Source organism: Pan paniscus, chromosome 13 (genome assembly GCF_029289425.2).
Source record: "Pan paniscus chromosome 13, NHGRI_mPanPan1-v2.0_pri, whole genome shotgun sequence".
In the NCBI taxonomy this organism is placed as follows: domain Eukaryota; kingdom Metazoa; phylum Chordata; class Mammalia; order Primates; family Hominidae; genus Pan; species Pan paniscus.
In genome coordinates this window covers 103,896,756-103,913,107 of record NC_073262.2, presented here as the reverse complement: position 1 = coordinate 103,913,107, position 16,352 = coordinate 103,896,756, and the positions used below count along the sequence as shown (strand labels likewise).

The 16,352-nt window shown below is 41.2% G+C and overlaps 2 protein-coding genes across 20 annotated transcripts in view; one reads left to right on the top strand and one right to left on the bottom strand.

Moving 5' to 3' along the window:
• The window catches only part of FLACC1 (flagellum associated containing coiled-coil domains 1), a 78,736-nt gene extending 74,409 nt beyond the window's left edge, over positions 1–4,327 (top strand). For 2 of the 5 annotated variants that reach the window (XM_003820745.5, XM_055108957.1), the window contains 3 exons: positions 126–215; positions 345–454; positions 1,130–4,327. In XM_003820745.5, coding sequence (XP_003820793.1) covers positions 126–215; positions 345–454; positions 1,130–1,256 — 327 coding nt within the window. In that variant the 3' untranslated portion in view covers positions 1,257–4,327. Of the gene's footprint in view, positions 1–110 lie in introns of all 5 variants that reach the window. The other 3 variants (XM_063595539.1, XM_063595540.1, XM_055108956.1) reach the window with 3 other exon arrangements.
• The window catches only part of CASP8 (caspase 8), a 50,928-nt gene continuing 36,777 nt past the window's right edge, over positions 2,202–16,352 (bottom strand). For 8 of the 15 annotated variants that reach the window (XM_008974179.4, XM_063595535.1, XM_034954798.3 and 5 more), the window contains 7 exons: positions 15,517–15,622; positions 14,347–14,485; positions 14,181–14,225; positions 12,180–12,244; positions 10,154–10,295; positions 4,596–5,097; positions 2,202–3,453 (listed from right to left, as the gene is read on the bottom strand). In XM_008974179.4, the coding sequence (XP_008972427.1) occupies positions 3,318–3,453; positions 4,596–5,097; positions 10,154–10,295; positions 12,180–12,244; positions 14,181–14,225; positions 14,347–14,485; positions 15,517–15,622 (1,135 nt within the window). In that variant the 3' untranslated portion in view covers positions 2,202–3,317. Of the gene's footprint in view, positions 3,454–4,595; positions 5,098–10,017; positions 14,031–14,180; positions 14,226–14,346; positions 14,486–15,516; positions 15,623–16,352 lie in introns of those variants that run through there. The other 7 variants (XM_008974177.4, XM_063595536.1, XM_063595537.1 and 4 more) reach the window with 5 other exon arrangements.

Sequence of the window (16,352 nt, the reverse complement as noted above, 5' to 3'; positions counted from 1 at the left end):
AGTGGCCATGAGTGATGCAAAAGTAGCTCAGGTTGCTCCCTTTCATCATAGTCCAGGTGCTCTGGAGAAGAGACTAAATAAATAGACATTGGCATGATGTCCTGCAACAGCTTCTTCTTATGCAGGTCATGGAGGAAGAATTGCATGCACAAGCCCTTATCCTAGAGTCACTGAACACAAACCTCTACTATACCCAGTTGGAACTCCAGAAAGAGGTGAGTCCCTACTGGAGTGGGGATGGGGGTTGGGGGAAGAACCCAGGTCTCCATCCAGCTCTGCCATATAGCTCGGCCCTGGATGGCTCTGGGTTGGGGAAGATGGCTATTAAAATGTATGTCTTTCAGAAAGCTATAGTGGGAAATCTGGAGAAAATGCTTCAAACCAAGTTTGCTGAAGCTGAAGAAAAGTATAAGCACACCATACAGATCCTGACGGAAGAGAACATTCATCTGAAGTGCGGCTGCTGCTGAAAAAGACATAGCTGAGTTCTCTTTAGGAGTGGGAAGGAGTTTGAGTGAGGAATGGGTTAGGAAGATAGACCAACTGCTCCCTAGTTATGTCAAGGCACAGGTGTTTTCGGGAGGGAGGTATGTCACTCTAGGCCAGTGACACAAAGCCAGATAGTTCACTTGAGGTGGAGTGGAGATGTGTCTATACTTCTCCCATTCACCTGTGTCCTTGTTTCTATGCAAAACAACACAGGACATTTGTCTCCCAGTTTCTGAGTTTGCTCAGTTCTATGACTGAGGGTGGTTTTTAAATCCATCTCCCCTGGGAGTCTGATGGTCTTGCCATTACATGCAGCTGCTTCTGGTTCCCATGGAAATCACCTTTGGATCAGAAGGTGTACTGTTACCTGAAGCTGCATCTGAAATCATTAAAATAAATTTTGGTCAATACTTTAATAGAAGAAAGTTATTTATTGCATTGATTTAGTAGAAAATTCCTCATATAGGACTTTAGTCACCTGAACACCATACCTCACTAAATTCAAAACCACTGCAAGTAATGAGTGAGAGACTGCTGTGGTGAAGGAACAAAGGCACATTTCTCTCCCTGCACTCCAAATATCCTATACCCTTTCTAGCTTTTGAGTTGACATTGATACATCTTTCCTTTCTTTTTACAGGCAAAAGATAATTTCTAAGAATGAAGAAATTTGTGAAGGATGTTCTGGGAGATTGGTCTCTATTACTGTTTCTAAGGATGATTCTGACACTGTGCAAGATGGTAGCAAGAAAGGACAAGAATCATAAACAAAAAGTTGCTCTGCATTGTTGAAGATGGTTGGCACACCATTTCTGTAGGCCCAGGAAACTCCTGGGAGGGTTTTCTTGAGAAAATGCATATAATGAGTTTAGTTCTTGGGTTGCTCTGACTCTCTGAATGGCTGAAAATGTTTGAATTCTCATCTGAATTTCGCAGCTTATCACGGACTCTTCATTGAAAAATGATGCTCTCCACACTGGGAGCTGAGCTTTCTCTGAGTTTTGTACTATTTTTCTTCTACCTTTACGTATTTCGTTAGAAAGAAACTGATTTGAAGGCCTTCTTCCTATTGAACTTTTACTATATTTGGGAGGTGTACCTTTGTCCCCTGGGGCATTTAGGTAGCAAAAAAAGATGATGTGTTGATTTTACTCTAAAATATTTTTCTCTCACACCCATGTCCCCTACTTCCCTACCTCTCAATCATGTTCCCTAACCTATGACTTAGGAAGGGTTTCTGATGATTCTTACCACCTCCTCTGGACCATCACCAGAATTCAGACACCCACAGGGCAGGCAACATAAATAAGTGAAGTGGGCTAGACATAAGGAAAACAATTGCCCAAGCACAGTGATAAGTGGCAACCAACAGCAGCCTCAGTAGAGGGGCTTGGGCAGGGCTGGGGCACAGCGGATGGGGAAGAGTGACCCACAGAGCACTGTCCCATCTGAAGAAGGTGCTTCTCAGACCTTTGCCATGCAAAAGCATGAGGTCAATATTGTCAGATAGTATGATTTTTTAAAAGAAGTTATTCTGGTTTTTATGTGATATCTCCTAATTTTTAAACATTGACAACAAATTTTAAAAATACAACTGTGTGTGCCGATCATGGGAGACTCAAGTAGAACATGTCTGTAGTCCAGATGTTTTCCACCTGTGAGATGTCATTGGCAGAAACCAAAACCAAACACAAAAAATCTCCAAGGAGCAATAAGATCAAATTATATTTTATTCTATTAAAAAATGTTTTTGAAAAAAGATACTTAAATTTTAAAGATAACTTAATTCCTAATGATTTAAAATAATCCAAGCAGAGATGAAAGAGCAAATGCAAATGCATAAAAAGACCCCAGAGCATTGTTAGCAAAAAGCAAATATAGTTAGCCAAGCATATATACATCATAAAAGCAATAAGAAGGCATAAAGCAAGTTTGGGGAGAGCTTATTTAAAACTTGTAAAATCATCTGAATTTTTAAAAGATTTCAAACAAATTTTGTTTTATTAAAAAAAAAATTTTTTTTGAGACGGGGTCTTGTTCTGTCACCCAAGCTTGAGTGCAGTGGTGTGAACATGGCTCACTGCAGCCTTGACCTCTTGGGTTCAAGCAATCCTCCCACCTCAACCTCCTAAAGTGCTGGGATTATAGACATGAGCCACCATATGTGGCTATTTTCTGATTTTTTTAATGTGGTAGTGTGGAATTTAGCTTTGAAAGAGAATTAAAGTTAATAGAATATTAACAGTGGGCTTATAGTTGATAGATAACAATCTGAATCATAAGCCCTCTATATTCATAGCTGGATTTTGTATGTGTCTGGTATTTATTGCCACCAGCTAAAAACATTCCCAAAGCCTTAAGCATAAGAGAAAGGAGACACTGTTATTGTTGTTAATATCCTATTTAACTTTAGCTCTTATAAAAAAGTGCAAAACAATTAATAAAGTAGAAAATCTAGAAAATTAGTAAATAAACATAGTGTTATATATCTAAATAGTACCATCAGCCAGGCGCGGTGGCTCACGCCTGTAATCCTAGCACTTTGGGAGGCCGAGGCGGGTGGATCACGAGGTCAGGAGATCAAGACCACCCTGGCTAACACAGTGAAACCCTGTCTCTACTAAAAATATTTTTTAAAAATTAGCCAGGTGTGGTGGAGGGCCCCTGTAGTCCCAGCTACTCGGGAGGCTGAGGCAGGAGAATGGCGTGAACCCGGGAGGCGGAGCTTGCGGTGAGCCGAGATCACGCCACTGCACTCCAGCCTGGGCGACAGAGCGAGATTCTGTCTCAAAAAAACAAAACAAAACAAAACAAACAAAATAGCACCATCAATCAGAAGGGAAGACAAGTTTTTTTCTTAATGTGAAAGTAGGCTGAGGCATCTGTTTCCCCATGTTTTTCTTGTCATCCTTGTTGCTTACTTCATAGTTCACTTCAGTCAGGATGGTGAGAATATCATCGCCTCTGAAATACATCACATAACATTGTGACTGTCTGTGGGGGAAAGCAACTGATGAACTGTCTCCTCTGCTGTGCTCAGAGATAGTTCTGTAGTTCTTTCTCTCAAAATATCAGTCATTTGAAACAATAAGTTGCGAAACCAAGACCTACCCCAGCTTTCCTGGTAAATGGGTTGTCTCGGAGCTTAATAACTTACTTTTGGTTTATTCAGGAACTCTTTTGACCATCAGAAACCTCGGTGTCAGTATTAGAGTTGGTTTCTTTCTCTCCTGACCTGTGTGTCTCTCACTCTTCTCCACGTTACTTGGCTCCCCATTGCTTCAATGCCCCCCAATACTCTCTGCCTCGAATTGACATCGCATCTGCGGATTCATCTTTGATGCAATTAAACTTAAGGCAAGTGAAAGTATAACGTCTCCTGCAGCTACTCCCACCTTCTTCTCACCAGGATCTCTTAGCATTTTTGTTAGGCAACCTCTTCTTCTACCTTGGTAGCTAGCCGCGGAAACCTTGCAGGATTCATGATCTAAGTTACGAAATCTAAGTTAGATTCATGATCTAAGTTACGGGAAATTCTCACTCTTCATATACTCAAAACATGAAATACAGGGCTAGAAGGAACCTGCTATTTATCTCCCATAATGCACCAAGAGGTTTTGAGGATGGTTTGCTATTATAGAACTTTTGACAGAGTTGGAGGATGTTTAAACATTGAATTGGGTTACTGCCTTCTTGGAAGATTTCCAAAACTAGTTGAATTGGCTCAGTCATGTTTTGGCCTAAAGACAGAGAGCTGGACTATATGACTTTCCCATCCTTTCCTGCTCTGTGATACCCTGATTGTCCTTTGAGGTGCTGAATAAAGGAATAAAGCATCTCAGCTTTTCCATCTATAAACTAAGGATGTTAACACTTGCCACTCTCCCACTTTGTAACTGACCTGGGAAATGCAGCTATGTGATCTACAGCTAGACATTTAGAGTTGAACGGAAACCACTCCCCTTGGACAGTTCTCTGACCTGTTAATGTGATCTAAATCACATAGCACTTTCTAATAGGCTCTGAATATGAGTAGATAGTAGTGGTGATGGAGTAGGGGGGGAAGGTAGTGTAACAGTGAGGAGGGCTGAGAAGGCAAAACTTACCGAGGACATCGCTCTCTCAGGCTCTGGCAAAGTGACTGGATGTACCAGGTTCCCTCTGCAGGGTTTCGGTAGGAAACACAGTTATTCACAGTGGCCATCCCCAGCAGAAAGTCAGCCTCATCCGGGATATATCTCGTTTGAGGTGATGATAAATCCATTTCTAAATAGGGTTGCTCCTCTGAATCAGTCTCAACAGGTATACCTTTCTGGTAGTTATCCCCCTGACAAGCCTGAATAAAAAACACTTTGGGTTTTCCAGCAAGGGAAGGGCACTTCAAACCAGTGAACTGAGATGTCAGCTCATAGATGGGGGCCTCCTGTCCATCAGTGCCGTAGATGATGCCCTTGTCTCCATGGGAGAGGATACAGCAGATGAAGCAGTCCATGTTACTGTGGTCCATGAGTTGGTAGATTTTCAAAATCTCATAGATTTGCTGTACCGTGCAGTCATCGTGGGGCTTGATCTCAAAATGAAGCTCTTCAAAGGTCGTGGTCAAAGCCCCTGAAAAGTGAAATTTGAACAGTCACGTTATACCACAGTAATTCACAGACCACAGCTGGAGAGCACAGTGGGCATAACATTGATAGATAAGAATTTGAACCAGAAATTCAAGAGCAAAACCCTCTATATTCGTAGCTGGATTCTGCAGGCTTCTAATATTTATTACCAGCTAAAAACATTCTCAAGCCCTGAAGCAAATGAGAAAGGAGAGAGTGTTATTGTTGGTCTGTTTTCTCTAGTAAACTAGTTTACAAGATGGGTAAGCTATCATTTAGGCTTACTACTGAACCAATTTTAAAAATGATTATATTATTTACATAATCAGAAAAAAAACGATTTTTGAATAAAAGATCCAACTTATTTTATCCTAAACCTTCTCAAAATTATTTATGTATAGCAAAATAAAAGATATGAATTAATAAGATAGAACTAGAAGACCTTATACAAAATGTTATCCCCTCTCTATCCCTCCCCATTACCTAGTCACATTCCATGAAGGCAACCACTTTCAGTTTTTAACTACTTTTTTTCACATTGACCTCCATTTTGTAATGAATTTGGGTACACTGCTAATTACTCATTTATAAATTTTAGACTTTCACATTGAGTTCTTATTATGGAGAATAAGCATTTGGTGCTCTTACTCAATTATTTACAAGTTTTGGTTGAATCCATAGTAATGTTTTTATTTTTTTTAATTTTTTTTAGAAAAGGTCTCACTCTGTCACCCAGGCTACAGTGCAGTGTCACAATCTCAGCTCACTGCAACTTCTGCCCCCCAAGTTCAAGCAATTCTCCTGCCTCAGCCTCCCAAGCAGGTGGGACTACAGGCACGCACCACCACACCCAGCTAATTTTTGTATTTTTAGTAGAGACAGGGTTTCGCCATGTTAGCCAAGTTGGTCACAAACTCCCAGCCTCAAGTGACCCACCCACCTTGGCCTCCCAAAGTGCTGGGATTGTAGGCATGAGCCACCACCTCCGGCCCATAGTAATATTTCTATTGTTAAGACTATGTAAACATAATGTTCTTTCATTATGTTTCCTTTCTTATTAACCTTTTTGCCTTTCCTGGAACTCGTAATTGTATTATTTTTTCATCTGCTTTGTTTCCTATATGCTTAACACTATTTTTTCTCCAAGTGCTCAATGGATCTGGCCAAAATCTTTCAACATTTTCAGGCTACTTGTCTGACTCATTTTTATTTCTTCCTGGAAAACTTTCCATCCAGAGCACTGCATCCTTCTGCTGTAATACCAACTGGCTGTTCCATAGGCCAGATGAATTTCTCTTCTCCTGGGACATCTCTCTGTCTCTTCCATAGTAGGTTCCCTGTTTCCTCCATCTATGACTTCCTCTTTCTTATCAGTTTCCTTTGCTGGAGCATAACCATGAGAAGTACATTTTTTGAGCCCATGTATGAGTCTTTAATTTATAGAGTGCTATTTCCAAAAGCATTTTTCCTCAGAATTCCAAAGGCCTTTCTTCACAGTCTTTTAGCTTTCAGTGTTGCTAGAGAGAAGACTTTCCATTTCTGATACTTTACATATTTGGCTTACTTTTTTCTCTTTCCAGAAGCTTCTAGGGTATGATATGTTTGGAAGTGAATCTTAATCCATTATACCCTTTCAATCTGGAGATTGTGTCATTTCGTTCTTGGAAAGTTCCATTTCCCCTTTCTCTGTCCTTTCTTTCTGGAACTCTTATTGTCAAAAATTGGACATCCTTGATTTAGCTTCAAATTTTCTTATCTTTCACTCCTATTTTCTATTTTTGTCTTTTTATCCTCTTTCTTAGACTTTATCTTCTACTTTATTGAATTTTTCATTTTGGTGCTCAAATTTTTAATTTTCAAGGAGACTTGCTTGTTCTGTCCCTTTTTCATAACATCTTGTTCTTTCATGGACATTTAACTAACTCTCTAAGAATACTAAATGCCAAAATTAAGCATTAAAAAAGGTTGCTTTTTTCTCAACATTATCTTTGTTTCATTCATATTCTGTTTCATGTTTTTCTTGTTGTTTGCATTGCCTCTCATTTATCTAGTAATTTATTTATTTATTTGAGACGGAGTCTTGCTCTGTCACCCAGGCTGGAGTGCAGTGGTACGATCTCAGCTCACTGCAACTTCCACCTCCCAGGTTCAAGTGATTCTTCTGCCTCAGCCTCTGTAGTAGCTGGGATTACAGGCACCTGCCACCATGCCTGGCTAATTTTTGTATTTTTAGTAGAGATGGGGTTTCACCATGTTGGTCAGGCTGGGCTTGAACTCCTGACCTCAGGCGATTCGCTTGCCTCGGCCTCCCAAAGTGCTGGATTTACGGTGGCGTGAGCCACCGTACCAAGCTACCTCTCTTTTGTATTAGAGCCTTTCTTCAAATGCCTGCTGACCTTTGGTTGTCCATTCATAAATTGACTAATTAGTCCATTAAAAAGTCGACTGAAAGCTCTGTGTTTGTGGATGTGGCTTGTTCTCTGAGGGATTTCATAGCAAGATGATTGGTTGGGGACCTGATCATTTCATTAGGAAACCTCCAGATGTCATTATCTGTATGTATTTTAGCTAGAGCTTTCAGCTTCTCCAGAGGTAAGTCTGTATCTGCTGCCAGTGTCTTGGAACCAAGTTGGTTTAGAGATCTGACTCCATGCCACCAGCAGGTTTTCTTCAGTCTCTCTGTGTTCAGTAAAATGCTTCATTGCTTCCTTTGCTGGGCCTGGCACACCGAAGTGTAGAGCCTCTCTGGTTCAATTTTATGAGAAAATAAACTTCCTGTTCCTTATGATGGTAGAATAAGAATAGTTGCTGGCTCTATGAGAGGGAGGTATGAATCAGAGGATTGTATAGGCTTATATAGGCTTTCAAAGAATCTTCCTGTTTTCTGCTCATTGCCTCACCTACACTTTGTACTTCCAATTGCTGAATTTTTCCAGGATTCTGTGGGGGTAAATAGGCTTGCCTCCTTTCTGTGTTCCCCTCTGTAATCAGGGAGGTTGTAGCTTTCTCTGTTAAGTCAATTACCTTGACTCTTTTTTTTCATCTCCCCCAAATTGTTGTAAACCTTTCATTAGCTATTGTCTCCTTTCCTGTTCTCTTGATCCTTGTTGGATTATTCCTTTTTTATTCCTTCTACAGCATTTTGTCCCTGTCAGCACATCAGAGCTAAACATAAGTCATCAGTCAAAAGGCAGTCTCAGCCAGGCGCAGTGGCTCACACCTGTAATCCCAGCACTTTGGGAGGCCGAGGTGAGTGGATCACCTGAGGTCAGGAGTTCGAGACCAGCCTGACCAACATGGTGAAACCCCATCTCTACTAAATACAATTAACTGGGTATGGTGGCACATGCCTGTAATCCCAGCTACTTGGGAGGCTGAGGCAGGAGAATCACTTGAACCTGGGAGGCAGAGGTTGCGGTGAGCCAAGATCATGCTATTGCACTCCAGCCTGGGCAACAGAGTGAGACTCTGTCTCAAAAAAAAAAAAAAAAAGAAAAAATACAGTCTAGCATTAGGAATAGAAAAAAATAACTGAAATGCAATAGGCCCTTGTTGATTTGGAAGCACTTTGGCAAGACTAATACAGTGTGTTGGTTCTGTGAAAAAAATTCTGATCCTTTGGAAATGTGGAATGTTGATTAAAAAAATGACTGTAAAGCAAGTCTGAAGGCACTGAAGCAGGACAGAAGGGAGTCTCTCAGGAGAAATGACTTCTGCAGCTGGGTCTCCTACTTTTACTCATTCAGCATAAAACATAAGAACAGGAACAGAAAAAGCAGGACACACAGACTCGAATGCCTACCAGAGACTAGTCAATCATGGGCCAGTTATAAGAAAATGAGCTGCCAGAAATAGAAGCAAATGTTATTTTAATAGAAATGTTTTAATTTTAAAAGAATACAAATCAAGGGTCCAAAATATTTTTTTCAATACCAAGCGCATAGTGACGAATGATGTAATCAATGGACTTAATCTCTGTGCCTTTTTAAAGACTTAGATTTGCTTAAATAAACAAATCAAATGTTAGCAAGGACCAGGTACAGGTGGCTGACACCTGTAATTCCAGCACTTTGGGAGGCCGAGGCAGGCGGATCACTTGAGGTCAGGAGTTCAAGACCAGCCTGGCCAATATGGCAAAACCGCATCTCTACTAAAAATACAAAAATTAGCCATGTGTGGTGGTGTGTGCCTGTAGTCCCAGCTACTTGGGAGGCTGAGGCAGGAGAATCACTTGAACCAGGGAGGTGGAGGCTGCAGTGAGCTGAGATCACACCACTGCACTCCAGCCTGGGCAACAGAGTGAGACTTTGTCTCAAAAAAAAAAAAAAAAGTTAATAGAGGCCATTACAGACTCCTGATGATTATAATCAGTCTACATTAATTTTCTAAACTTACCTCCATTTGCAAAACAAATCAATAATTGATGTTATGCCTGATAAACACTATTTCCAAAAGTTCTTTGATCAAATCAAAATTATTAATCTCTCAATGGTGATGGATGATTTTTATTTTTTGTTGTAGTCACTTTTTATATTCACATACTACAAATTGTTTTTTCATTTAACTCGTAAGTTCTTGATCTTAGCTTAATTTGGCTGAGCAAAAGAATTGCTAACCAGTTTAATATTTAATACTTGAAAATGCTATTTCTGTTAAGAACCCACAATTTCTGCTGCACTTAACAGCCCAACCTGTAAAAATGCAGCCTCTATAAGAGCTTTGATACCACAGCAATTTCATCGCCTAATACATTCCACAGAAGCGCTATGCATTTAGCTGAATTCAAAACAAAGCTTATTACTGCTTTTCATTATGTCTTTTAGTAAGATTTGATATTTTATATTTATACATACATTGCTTTTATTTAAAAAATTAATTTTTAAAAAAAGCAGGAAACTGATAAATGTATAAGAATGTTCTTTACCTCCACAGGGAAATATGTTTAAATCCGTTTTCTTGAAACATGGCCCTTTTGGTATAGCTTTTGTTCTCTCCCTTTTGATTTAAAAAAAAATAGGCATAAGAAATATTTTACTTTTCTCTTTTGGGTTCTACTGTACCTGCATCCAAGTGTGTTCCATTCCTGTCCCTAATACTGTGAAGTTTGGGCACTTTCTCCCGTGCTTTTGCAAAATTGTGATTGTTGATGATCAGACAGTATCCCCGAGGTTTGCTTTTCATTTGGTAAACTTTGTCCAAAGTCTGGAAAACAAAAACCCAACCCAGGAGCTGACTCTGTGGGTCAAACACTAGAGATGTAAACAAACAACTCCCTAGTAAGAGGACTTGCTTTCCATTGCACCACCCCAACTCGGGGTCGTTTCCTCGAAGAACTAGTTTCTACCTATTTCCTTCACACAGGACCCCTCAGACTTCTGCCCCATCGTTGTAAAGTCAGTGTCCCAATACCGGGGCCTCCTGAGCACTTTGCACATATATTAATATTGTTGTCATCACATTGTATTATTGTTTGTTCTCATTTCTGCTTCCCATACTATACAGAAGACTCCTTGAGGTTCATAACATCTGTGCCAGGGACTACGGTGTATTAACTTGTGAGAGCTCAATCAAGAGTCACTGAATGAATGAATGTCTTTGGCTGCCCCCACGCCATGACTTGTGATTCTCTTGGCTGTCTACTGAACTCATCTGTGCTTCGTGGCTAACAGCTGAGGGTCTCCCATTCATGCATTGCACAGTGTGGTCCCAGGATTTTAAAGGTGATGGCTTAACCCAGCTCTCAGGACCACGGTGGCTGCTGGGAAGAGATGGGCTGGTCAGGGAGGTCCTGGCTACACTGTAGGTTATGGTATCCAAACTGTAGTACCTGATAGTACTGGCCAGGGATGGCGCTGTGTCCTATTCATTCTCCTAGGGCTGTTTCAGTACCGAGAAACTCAGCATTTAGTTGGAGGTCTGCGTAGCCCCTTGAGGTGGAGAAAAGGACTCCAGGCTAGGAAGCCCAATTCCTGCCTCTACTTCACCTTATGACTTTGGGCAAATAACCTGTTATCTTAATATGTTAACTCTAAGATATTAAATATTTGATTAAGTTTGTACCAAGTATGTTAAGTTTTTATTATTTACAGTTGTGTTCTAAGTATTTATTAAGCATATTAAGTGTATTTACTGAGATATTAAGACACTAAGATTTGGCCAGGCACGGTGGCTAGTACCTATAATCCCAGACTTTGGGAGGCCAAGACAGGAGGATTGCTTGAGGCCAGGAGTTTGAGACCTGGCTTGGCAACGTAGCAAGACCCCTGTCTCAATAAAACATTAAAAAAGGAAAAAGATACTAAGATTTACTAAGATATTAAGACAGTGTTTTTAGCTCTTCAGTGGGGACAATGCTTGTAGCATGCTATACTGTTTAGAAAGTACCACATTACTTGGGTTAATCCTTGACTTTCAGATGAAAGAGGTCTGGTAATTTTCTCAGGAGCCCACACTAGTGAATAATCTCTCTCAAGCCTACTTCAGATATTCAGGATTTCCTCTTCTTCCTACCATGAGGAGGAGCAAATCAGCTAATAAGTCAGGATGTATTTGGTGGATTGTTGATTACATAAAGAGAAGTTATTATGCCTAAAAATTACGTTTCTGCTGGTTCACTGAGACAAAAACACAGAGATGGCTAGATTATGAGAGTTTGCTGCTTACACCTCATCACAAAGGAGAAGCATTTTTGAAACATTAAGCTAAAGGAAAAGGCTTGGCTTTTTCCATTCCTGCTAGACTCTTTCTCCAAACCACTCCCCCATCCAGGCTGGCACGGCTGCTAGAAGATTTGGTAGGAGGCTTATTACCCCCTCCACCCTCCAACTATTCCAGTATCTTCATCTCGGGTCTTAAAATAAAATTCAAATGCATAGAAAACTGAAGGAGTCACATTTTTAAAATTAAGTCATATTTTTAACTTTTTTTGTGTGAATTTTTTCTACAGTTCTCAAAATTTTCAGTAAGTTTCTGCCCCTTATCAGTTTATCTGGCAGCAAAAAAAAAAAAAAAAAAAAAAAAGCTAACAAATTAAATAACTAGAATCTGTAACGTAAAAAGAAAAAGGATTTGGAGGTTTCCGTCTACCTGTGATTCACTATCCTGTTCTCTTGGAGAGTCCGAGATTGTCATTACCCCACACAACTCCTCCCCTGCAAACAACGAAGAGACACATCTAGAATGAGACATGGCAGGAAAGGTACACTGGTAATGAAATATGTAGCACATAGGACAACATAAGGTCTTTTTTAAGATGAAAATTCAAGCTGGGAACAGGGGCTCACGCCGGTAATCCCAGCACTTTGGGAGGCCAAGATGGGCAGATCACTTGAGGTCAGGAGTTCGAGACCAGCCTGGCCAACATGGTGAAACCCGGTCTCTACTAAAAGTACAAAAAAATTAGCCGGGCGTGGTGGTAGCCACCTGTAGTCCCAGCTACTCAGGAGGCTGAGGCAGGAGAATCACTTGAACTTGGGAGGTAGTGGTTGCAGTGAGCTGAGATCGCACTACTGCACTCCAGCCTGGGCAACAGAGTGAGACTCTGTCTCAAATAAATAAATGAAATAAAATGAAAATTCACAGACTGCCATGAATATAATCTCCTTTCAAGCCAGAGAGATTCTGCAAGCAGGGCAATTAACATGCTTCTGGAAACACAAGATCAAGTTGTCTCCTCGCCAAAGAGAAAAACATACCAAGAAATACCATAATTTTATATTGCTCCACATGGCCAGGTTGAATTTTTGTGGTATTTGTGAGATACTCATTAATAAAGCCACTAGCTCAGGATGAATTAATGATTTAGTACTTTACTCCTTAAAGTATTCTTAAGGCCTTGGGCTCAGCAGGCAGAGGGGAAAGGGAAGGACAGCCTGCATAGACATTAATCTTTAGAATACATTTGAGTGATCCAAAATGTATTTTACACACACACACCACAAAGAGCCAAGGTAAAAATACAATAAAAATATTCATAATATGAATGGAGTGATGGTGTTCTTGGACTTGTAAAAATTTCTCTGAATTTAAAATCATCTTCAATTAGTGCATATAATTTTTCTAATCAGAAAGAATACTTTATTAATTGCCTATAGTCCCAGCACTTTGGGAGGCCCAGGTAGGTGGATGGCTTGAGCTCAGGAGTTCAAGATCAGCCTGGGCAACATAGCGAAACCCCATCTCTACAAGACATACAAAAATTAGCCGGGCATGGTGGCTTGTGCCTGTGGTCCCAGCTACTCAGGGGGTTGAGGCAAGAGGATCGTCTGAGTCCCGGAGGTCGAGGCTGTTGTGAGCCAAGATTGCGCCACTGCATTCTAGCCTGGGGGACAAAGTAAGACACTGTCTCAAAAAAAAAAAAAGAATATTTGATTAATCAAAATTTTGAAGGAGATCGTTGAGAGCTCTCTCTCTTGGTTCAGCCTCACTTATCAGGTAGAAAAAGTGAAAGGAAGTTGAAAGGAGTGACTTAGTGTAGAAGGTGTTGAAAGAGAAAGTGACTTAACCAAGAAAATTATGAAACATAATTTAAATCCAGCTACTCAGTGCATAACATGAGCAGCAGGTCAAGGAGAAAAAAAAAGCCACATAGAAAAAATGATGTTAAATTACTTATTACTGACTAACTCTGCACCTATTTCAAACTTGCCAGCTTGGGCTACAGGTCTTAGGAGAGCAGGTGCGGCCGGGCGCAGTGGCTCATGCCTGTAATCCCAGCACTTTGGGAGGCCAAGGCAGGCAGACCACCTGAGGTCAGGGGTTTGACACTAGCCAGGCCAATATAGTAAAGCCCCATCTCTAATAAAAATACAAAATTAGCTAGGCGTGGTGGTGCGCGCACCTGTAATCCCAGCTTCTCAGGAGGCTGAGGCAGGAGAATTGCTTGAACCTGGGAGGCGGAGATTGCAGTGAGCCGAGATGGTGCCACTGCTCTCCAGCCTGGGAAACAAAGTAAAACTGTCTCACAAAAAAAGAAAAAGTAGAGCAGGCACGTTAAGATGTCCATGTGGTAGAAGGCTGTGGGGAGGACACATGCAGGTACCAGATAGTAAATTAACTAAATCTTGAAAATGTATCTGCAAGCATTACCATTTGAAAATTCATCAGGACTTCCTTCAAGGCTGCTGCTTCTCTCTGAATTAAAAGGGGAAACCCCAAACAATATTTGATTAGAAACAACTGTGATATGGAGAGATTTGTCAGTTTCAATTTTAGAGTAGGTTTTGCCGATTCCCGGCTGTCAGGTTGTTTCTACCTTTGCTGAATTCTTCATAGTCGTTGATTATCTTCAGCAGGCTCCTGTTGATTTGGGCACAGACTCTTTTCAGGATGTCCAACTTTCCTTCTCCCAGGATGACCCTCTTCTCCATCTCTATGAAAATATCCAGCAGGTTCTAAGAGGAGGAGAAATAAAGTTGGGAATCTGGATTGAGCCCTACTGGTTTTTAGATTAGATTTTTTTTTTTTAATTTCCAATTTCTCCAACCAAGGACCTGCCCTTGCTTCCCAAGTTTCTGACAGTTTCCGCTGGTCTCTCACAGCCAGCAGGCTACTAGGGAAGCGATTCCATGTTTTCTGGCCCAGAAAGACAGAAGTGAGAGGATAAAGGAGAAGCCATGTCAGATGTCACCCAGTCCCCAGGCCCTGTGCTCAAATCTCCTGCAAATGCATTACTTGGGGACTGTGAAACGACCTGAGACAGCAGCCCGGTCACCATGGTGACACCCTGGGGAACGGCCTCACCCCCAGCATTGCCTCTCCAGACCTGAGTACATACAGACACACAGACACACACATACACACAGACACCACATGCACATACACACACAGATACAACACACACAGAGTATACTCAGTGATACACACACAGGTGCATAAATACAATACACACTACACAACACACAGACACACATACCACACAGAGAACACACACACACACACAGAGATACACAGACACACACACCACTTATACAGAGACACACAGAGATACACATATCACACACAAATACAGACACACACTATACACAGAGAAAGGCACACACAGACACGGAGATACACACACAACACACAGACACAATATACACACAGAGTTTCAGGTCCCAGGTTGTTTCAGGGACTGCAGAAGTGGAGGAAATATCTCAAACCCACCGCTGTCTTTCCCAGCTCTGCCGGGTCTCAGGCTGGGCTGCATCTGCACAGCCTCCTTCTCCCGGCCTCTGACTCTGCCTTGCTCCCAATAATTAACATGAGCAGCACTTCGGTCTAAAGGAATCACATCTGTAACACTCGTGCTGATAACTTTCTTCTAGTTAAAAAGTGAGAATCCAGGTTGCTTTTACCAAAATACCCCCTCTCTTTGGTCTCAGAAATGCCCCCTGGCTAACCAAGTCTCAGGACTAAATCTCAGTAAGATACCAGGTCTTACCATGTCATCATCCAGTTTGCATTTGGAGATTTCCTCTTGCAAAAGAAACTTAAAAGACCTCAATTCTGATCTGCTCACTTCTTCTGAAATCTGATACAGCATGACCCTGTGGTGGGAAATGGAGACACTTTAGAAACCTTTTCCTAAATAATTTCCCATTTGATATATGGAGTCACAGTGGGCTTGATTCCAAAGGCCTCCCTTCAACATAAAGCCAGTTAATGGCATGGTTTATGAGTTGAGCCCTTGGAAAGAGGCTGGTGTGGTGACACAGAAGTCTACTGGCTCCTCCCCGACTTTCCCACCCTTAACAATTTAAAGTTCTATCAACTTTTCTTTCAGTTTATTTCAGTTGAGTAAATCTTGTTTTCCTTTTTTTTTTTTCTGTAAAATCAAGATTTTGTTGCAATAGCAAAAAGCTTTGCCTTTTGGAAATTATGCTTTTCAAAATGCACATTGGCTCATGACTTCCCTAATCAAAACTGGTCAGTATTCTCCCAGTTGTTATCTTCAGTAAGACGGCCAAGCATTCGGTTCTGGAATACAAAGTCTCCGAATACATCCCCATCACAGACCAGACCGTAAACACTAAAGGACCTGAAGCCAACCATACCCAGCTGCCCTGCCCTCACCCCTTTCTGTGGTGCCCCTACACCCCATCCCCTTGTCTATCTGCAGAGGCTCATCCACGAACAATCAGCTCAAGCATTGCCTGAGCATCCTCAAAGCTGCATTCACTCCACTATGACTTAGTAACCCCAAAACGATAACACACATAATTGTCTGTTGGCCTGGTGCAGTGGTTCATGCCTCTAATTCCAGCGCATTAGGAGGCC